General features: G+C 34.3%; 1 protein-coding gene across 7 annotated transcripts in view; it reads right to left on the bottom strand.

The window, feature by feature from the left end:
• Window positions 1-405: 405 nt before the first annotated feature.
• LOC115888107 (spectrin beta chain) overlaps window positions 406-8383 on the bottom strand; it is a 100297-nt gene continuing 92319 nt past the window's right edge. For all 7 annotated transcript variants that reach the window (XM_030907689.1, XM_030907684.1, XM_030907688.1 and 4 more), the window contains 2 exons: window positions 5254-5457; window positions 406-1166 (listed from right to left, as the gene is read on the bottom strand). In XM_030907689.1, the coding sequence (XP_030763549.1) occupies window positions 5271-5457 (187 nt within the window). In that variant the 3' untranslated portion in view covers window positions 406-1166; window positions 5254-5270. The remainder of the gene's footprint in view (window positions 1167-5253; window positions 5458-8383) is intronic.

The following is an 8383-nucleotide window of genomic DNA, read 5'->3' as shown; positions in this document are numbered from 1 at the left end:
GCACTCTAGATTGAATTTTTAAATACAATTTTTTATTAAGCGAGAATGTCAAAAGTTTACATAATATGATATGTCATTCTATTCAAAATGTCATTTTCTATGGAATAAATTAAAAAAATACAGAGGGTGCCATTTAAAAATCAAAAGTTGTAGTCATTTCCGGTGAAACAGGAAGTGACCAAAAACAATTGAATACGTCAATCAATCCTAATTTATGTCATATACTAACATACCAAATCTCGTTTTTTTATCTGAAAAAATAAAAAAGTTATAGGGGTGAGCCACTTTTGAGACGCACCCGGTATATCAACTGGGCATGCTGAAATGATTTTCTATAGCTTTAGACAGTAACTAAACCAAATAAATACCATAAGGATCTTAGGGATGAAAATAAAACACAACATCTGTACCAAAAACAATATTTATTCATTTTAATATAACTCCATTTTTTAAAAGCATACATAGTAAAATAGACGTAACTCTACAAATACAAATCAATGACGTACCTCAATAAATGACTTGTCACCTTACCTTGCTAAGCAAAGCCTTAATTAAATATATATTAACTATTGCAACAAAAAATAAAAAATTTAAAAAGAACGTAACACAAGAATACACGTTAGAGTTTTATCCTTATCCAGTTAATATATAATAGTATATTATATTCTTTAGATTTTTCATCTCCCGTCCAATGATACGAAGGCGAATACAGGGTTTGTTTGGGAACACGTTAAAATCTAAAATTGGTATAACTTTCGATTTAAGAGTTCAATAAACACTGGCATTCAGCTGAGGGGAGTATTTTTGTGCCCCAGTCGATAATTCTATACGGATCGACTTAAACAAGAGACACGCAGACGTCTTAGCTACCACAATAATCAGCATTTAATTTCTAACTCATTTCAATTTCGTTACAATAAATAAAATTCAATCCAGACCAATATTCTCTGGCGTGTCTCTGGAAAGTCGAACATTTGATTTAATTTTTAATCACATCATATAGGTTCTATACATTTAAATTACTAGAATAATGTGCAATCTACAAGAAAAATATATTATTACTTAATTAATGCTAATACAAAAAACGGGGCGTAGAAGAATCGGGACCTACTCCAGTCCATCAGGTAAAGCGTAAAGATTAGTGATGAAAGTAGCTCAGTTAAAATCTGAAATTAAAAAAATTGTTTAGCTCGTCAAAAACACAATAATGAAAAACATGTACAGGCTGTCTCAAATTCCAGGGCGACAATAGGGAAGGAAGAGGGTGAATTTAGGGAACAAATTTACATGGGAAAATATATCGCCTTTCATACTTATACAGATTTGGTCACTGTAGAAACTTGGTCTGGATTTTAACGTGTAAGACAGCGATGAAGACAGCTTAATGAAAAACCAAATGTATTAAAAAGAGAAAAAAGTTGGGTTGATATATCTGAGGCGTCAAGTTGCAAATCCCGCCTTAAGCTTGATTTTCATGCATCCGTTGTCCGACGATACGTTGATACGATATTAATTTCATTGGTTGTATTTAAAGGCTTCGATTGGTTAACCGTTTCTAACCAACCGAAGTCTTTAAATTCAACCAATAAAATTAATATCGTATCGTCGGACAACGGATGCATGAAAATCAAGCTTTATCCATTTAAAAAAAGGCCTAATGACATAATCATAGATTTAGGAAAAACAGATATCACATTGTGCATTTTAACCCGATCAAACAATCGGAGGTTGACTACGTACTGTAAAAACCAACTGAGATAGAGAAGGCGACATTGCCACATCTCAAATTTGCGCCTATCTACTTAGTTTGATTTGCAGAAAAGGTGACTTTAAAACCTTCACCGGATATCAATAAATCTCAATTTCTTAATTAAATTAATAGTTTATTTTTAAAGAAGCATGCGTAATATGGTTATTAACCAGAGGATATATGCGTGACTATTAAAGAACATGTTTACTGTTTAATGTGCTGAAACGTCTAGAACTATTGGCAACGTCGCTGCTAGTCTTCCAGAATGAAAATGAGCCGTCCGTTCCATCACCCCTCGCGACGGCCCTTGGTCCGTTATAGCGTACTACGTTTAGCTTACGGTGTGTTTGAAGTCGGAATCAAGTCCGAAGTAAACTTTTCAGTGTTTTTCAGTAATTTTTGTTATTGTTTAACGTACTTTTGAATCTGCGAAGTTTCAATATGGTACGACAATGTCAAGTGTGTGGAAAAATAAGCTCAAATTACCCGAATTTGTCTTTTCACAGGTAGGTACAAATTTCTGCCGTAATTGTACATAGGCGTCCCACAAGGGAGCCCCTTACAATTAAAATAATTTCTAATTATATTTGTTGAATTTTGATCTATTAAAACAAGAACGTAGTAGCCGGTAATTGAATTATAATTCGTCTCAATTACTACCTAACTGTTGTAGATCATAACAAAATTAAATATAAACGTTGCATTTGAAACTTTATTATAAGCCAGAAAGTGACATTTTTTTTTCTTAAAATTGCGTCATATTTTGGTCATTATATACGATATTCTAAAGGAATTTTGCTCAACAAATAAACAAAGGTGTTTACCCGACCTTTTTTATATTTTACTGCTTTATTATATCTGCCCCTTCGGCCTTGTTTAGACAATTTTTTACCACCGTACAAATACCTCTTCCTAGAGTTATTTGTACGGTGTGTTTATCTTTTTTTTTTAGAATGGGACGAACTGTTAATAATTTTTAGGCTACTAGTTTTATAGATACCTATATACAGAATGACCCAGGCCTCCAAAAAAGCTTTTTACCTATTACGTTTTTGGTTTGTGATTTTTATTTCAATTTTTTACATAAGATGGGGGCCATTGTAACGCACATTTTCAAAATATTTTTGTCAACATACAGGGTGATTCAAACCGCAATACATATGCTTAATACAGTTCATGAAGATTGAGACATTTAATTAAAATTTGATTGTCTGATGAAGCTACCTTTAAAAGTAATGGGTTTGTAAATAAACGTAATATTCATTATTATGCGACAGAAATCCCATACTGTAGCACACAGATTTGATACTTTTAATGATAAATGCCTTCTACTGAGAGACTAAAAGGTAATTGCCTCGTATCAGAGCCATCATAATACAAGAAGAAGACCGAAAGTCAAATCTTGTCTTATATTTTAAAAAAAAACACAATTTTCTCATTAAATATTGATTTTGGGTATAGTCAGATACAATATCGAGATTTGGTATGTTAGTATATGACATAAATTAGGATTGATTGACGTATTCAATTGTTTTTAGTCACTTCCTGTTTCACCGGAAATTACATTCTGAATAGAATGACATATCATACGTCAATTTTTGACATTCTTGCTTAATAAAAAATCGTATTTTAAAATTCAATCTAGAGTGCCATGGCTATGTTAAAAACACTAATTCTTAATCAAGGAGCCTTGGAAAAATAGATTTGATCGTCTAATGTTTTTAGTGTATTGTATTGCACAAATCGTATTTTTAATCATATCTCAATTTTTTCAAACGGAACGGGGATGGCTCAAAGTTGTAGTCATTTCCGGTGAAACAGGAAGTGACAAAAACAATTGAATACGGCAATCAATCCTAATTTATGTCATATACTAACATACCAAATCTCGTTATTGTATCTGAAAAGGTAAAAAAGTTAAAAAAAAACTGAAAAAGTAACAAAGCCACTTTTGAGACGCACCCGGTATTTAATAAATCAAGTTGGGTGCAAATACCGTATGATCGAAAAAAAAACGGCGTCAAGTTGGCTAAGAAACGACCATCGATGACATTTCCCATATAAATTTACATGTAAAATGACAGCGTTCTCCATTTCATAGCCATCGCTGGCGCCGTTTTTTCTTGATCATATTTCTTGATCAGACAACGTATGTGGGATAAAACTGGTTTTGCAACTTGACGCCTCATATCTTCTATGCGGTATTGCCGGATTTTGCATCAAAATCCGGCAATACCGCTTGATGTCCCTGGCTATATATATCCTTTAATATTAGGGCAATAATTCATGGTATAGGCATAGCATGATTTTGATTTAAGATGAGGCAAAAAAATGTCAAAGTATGTATAAAAATCTGTCTCTTTACTTTATCCGTTACTAAACAATACAAATAATTTCGTTTCAAAAGTAACCTGAGTGGGGTTTGGCTAAATCTTAGCAAAATTTCGATTTGAAATTTATTTTTCGCTTTTTGAACCAATCTGAATTTGGATAATGCTAATCGAAAAGGACCCAAGCGTGTGACCCAGTTACTGCGATTTTGAGATATTGCCTTCTGACGTATGTGCGAGCTATATCTCTCTTTGTTAAGCTATCAAGAAAAATGTATCCACAATTTATGACAAAATTGATTTAAGATGAGTACAAGAACAAACTGACAAAACATAGCTTCAAACTTTACACGTTTTGTTATTTGGCGCATAATTCTTTTTTAAGAAATATCAGAGTACTTTATTAATTTTAAAAAAGAACCAAGTTCTTGGTTACTTGTAACCAAAAAGAAAATCTACATGGTTTACGGTGTTTTCTATTGTAGATTTGTTTCTCTGTTTGTTCTGTAGAATCGAAGTCTCCTTTATCCATTGTTTCGAAAATTATATTTTCCCAAGCAGCCAACACAATACTTTTAGATCTTTCCCTAATTCCTATGTTTACCCTTGTTTTAGACTAATATCTTTCTTTTTTATAATAGTTTTGTAGTTTTAATATGAAAAGCACGCGGCTAAGCAAACATTTAAAGAGAATCAACAGAAAACGGACATACATATAAAAGGAATTGTCGCTTGGATCCTTTTAGACAAATTCAAAAGATTCCTACGCAGTGGTGGTGCTTAGGACCCTGTTCAATAGATGTCACTGAAACACCTAATTGTAGCGTGGATCTTTTTCGACATGTACATTGAACACTGGCTCTGTCGGATGATGCCTTTTACTCAGTTTTCGTAATTTGGCGCTCGCTTCCTTTTCGTTTAACATCGTCCATTTCATCTAAAAGACTTTGGTCAAGATTACGTTGGTGTTGGTGTATATGAAACTGGAAATTTTTCATTATATCTTATACACGAGATCTAAAGTAATTGAAAAAAAAATTATGCTCTTATGTATGTCGAAAGAAGTTGACTCGAGTGCCACAAAAAATGCTGTCATTACAACCAGACATCGCCACGGGTCTACTTACCACACTACCTACAAAAAATATACCGATATTCTTGTCAATGACTTACTTTATCGTTTAATTAACTTATTGTTTCTTAAGAGTGAAGAAGCTGCGCCGTTTCTGGTCTTCCTTCTGCGCGGAAGCGGGCAAAGTTTGGGAGCGGGAGGGGCCGGACGCGGTGGGGTCGGCGTGCGCGTTGATGCGCGAGATCCAGCTGTTCATTTCGGCGTCGTCGTGGGCTTGGAAGAGGAAATCGCCACCGTTCTCGAGCCTAAAACAAAAAAGGATTTAGTTAGATAACAAATAACAAGATATTCTTTAGGTGACAGATCCCGGACAATCTAAAACGGATATAACATATTCCACTCGTTTGTTAGTACATTCAAAATTGCGTTTTTGAAAATGCTGACTGCATCTCATCTTCTGGAGATTAAAACCGATGACCATGCAGTTCGTTCTTAATTAAAAAAATTGGCGCCGGGAGGCACGTATAGCCGCCCATACTAAAATATGTTAATATCTCGAAAACTGCGACTTTGACTGATTTTGATGTTATTACAAATTTTGTTGCAAATATTATTCCTAATCTTAAATTGAAAACCGCGTTTCGCTAGCTACTGTAATTTTGGAGTTACGATTTTTTAAAAATTTTAACCCCCTCCTATACCCCCTTATCAACCCCCCAACCCCACCAAAAACTAATGGCCAGATTCTCGGGTGCCACAGTATTTTTGTCCAAATTTGGTTAAAATCGGTTCAGCGGTTTTTGAGTTTTCGTGTTACAGACGGCAGACGGACAGACAAACAGACAGACACCATGAAAATATTTTGTATTTAGGTCATTTATGACCCAAATAATTCGTTTTGAGTGAAATTAAAAAACTTTTACCGATCTTAATAGCCTACCATACCTATTGGTATGGTCGGCTAAAAAATATATGTAAAAATTAAATGTAAAAATGTCGTTAGGGCTTAGGTCGGGACTGTATGGAGGATGGTCTAACAAATCAATGTTTTCTTGCTTTAAAAACTCAATTGTTTTTCGAGCTGTGTGGGAATTTGGATTGTCTTGGTGGAAGAGCATTCATCGTTGTGGATTGGTTTCTCGAAACTTATCTCGCAATTATTTCCGACAAACAAGATATGTACCAGTCACCATCTTTTTGGAAACACTTTGAGAACGGATAACTAACGTCGGTTTTGGTTCATTTCGGAACACCCAAACAGCCGATTGACGTTTATTTTTAGGTCCATAAGTATAAGCCTGCATCCCACGGGTACGTGATCACGGATCCGTTGTAACCACGTGACTACTGCCAACCAATCAGACTGCTGGATGGTTTTACGTACGTCCGTGAAGGTCATCACGGAGAGAAGTTGGTTAATTTCAACTTCAGTACGTGTTTTCTGTCCGTTTTGGGAGCTGTTTTTTTACATTATTTAAATTTATTTTGGCGGTTTTGATTTTGACTGCTGTCCTCCTGCAACTCCACAAATAAGGAACTTCTACAGCCATGCAACAGTCTCTTTTCTTCACTAAACATCGGTCGGGTCCACATTCTTATTACAGCTCTTTTTTTTTCTGCAGACAAAGCTGCCAAAAACAAAAATAAACTTTTTTAATTTTCTGACGATAACTTGATCGTTGCCAAACAGTTTTTTTTTCAACCTCTTGGACATAGCTCCAAGGACTAAAAGATAATTATTACTAATCATTCTTCAAAAAAAATTAGATTCTGGCAGAAAATAAACAATTTACACAGAAATATTAATAAAATACGGCAATTCAAAAGTTCAAAACATAAAAAAAATAATCCACAGAACCAAACAATAAAACAAAATGTCAATTGACAATATTGACAATCACGGATACGTAACAACGGATGCTCTATTTGGATGGCTTAAAATTCACGTATACGTTCAACGGATACAGATGTCCGTGATCACGTACCCATGTGGATGCAGGCTGAAGCTTGATTTTCATGCATCCGTTATACGTTGATACGATGGTCCGACGGTGCTCTGATTGGTCATAGCGTTTTCGCGCCACTTTTCATCCATAAATATTTTACTTCAGCCCGTCAACGGATCCGTTCATACGATAACGGACGTTTTGACACTTTTTTGACAAATTTAATTTAACCTTAATAAAAATATAAGTAAATTAGCAAAATCGTTATGGAAACGAAAATATAAAATAACACCAACGTATATCCGATAAACGGAGGCATGAAAATGCAATAAATTTAAATAAACTGCGTTGTTTTCTTTTTCTTCCAGAGTTTTTGAATTCTACCAATAAAATTAATATCGTATCAACGTATCGTCGGACAACGGATGCATGAAAATCAAGCTTAAATCCAGGATTCATTACCACTGACAATACTGTATATATTTTTTGAGTTTCTTCCGTTAAACCGGTGGAGTTTTTTAACAGCAATACTTGTTTTATGTTCTTTCGTTAACAGATATGGTATTAAACAAGAAACTAATTTTTTTACAGAAAATTATTCATGTAAATTTTTTGAATTGAGGTCTTTGAAATATCCAATAATGCATCAATTTCACGATCGGTCGATCTTCTTGGATCAGCTTATGTATAGCATCGACGTTTTCCTTGGCGACTGCCGTTGTTGGTGGACCTGTCTTTGGATCATCGCCAAGACTAATCCGTCCACGTTTAAATCTTCCATACCAACGATAAATTGTCGACTGATGCGGTGCTTCATTGCCGAAACCAACTCGATAAGGCATTCTTGTTGAGACAACTATCTTCGAAAGTTGTAAAAAATTATTTTCACGGCTTAAATCTATTTTTCGACTAATTCGTCAATTTCAAAAATTCAGCGTAGGTACAGCTTAAACGAAACGGTCTAAAATTTTTAGCGTTAAGTTAACTAAAGATGACAGTTAATTGGACATTTGATATATCAAACATACAGGGTGGTTCGAACTATATTCCGGAAACTTCTGCAGATAAAGATAAGTAAAGAAGTTAGTATAAGTTCGCTTAGTTTCAGAGATACAGGGTGTAAAAGTTTCATTTTTATTTCGACTTGTTCCAAATAATTTCTGAAGTAATGTCAATATTTGGATGAAAATTGGTGTTTGGGAGTTTTTTGATGAGAAATTTGATTTTCGTGTTAATATGACTACTACTTATAGAGGGCGTGACCTACACATTTTTTTAATTGGTT

This window comes from Sitophilus oryzae, unplaced genomic scaffold, assembly GCF_002938485.1.
Source record: "Sitophilus oryzae breed Bouriz unplaced genomic scaffold, Soryzae_2.0 scaffold_684_pilon_pilon, whole genome shotgun sequence".
Taxonomy (NCBI): domain Eukaryota; kingdom Metazoa; phylum Arthropoda; class Insecta; order Coleoptera; family Curculionidae; genus Sitophilus; species Sitophilus oryzae.
The sequence above is the reverse complement of the archived record's forward strand: the minus strand, read 5'-3'. Positions and strand labels throughout refer to the sequence as shown.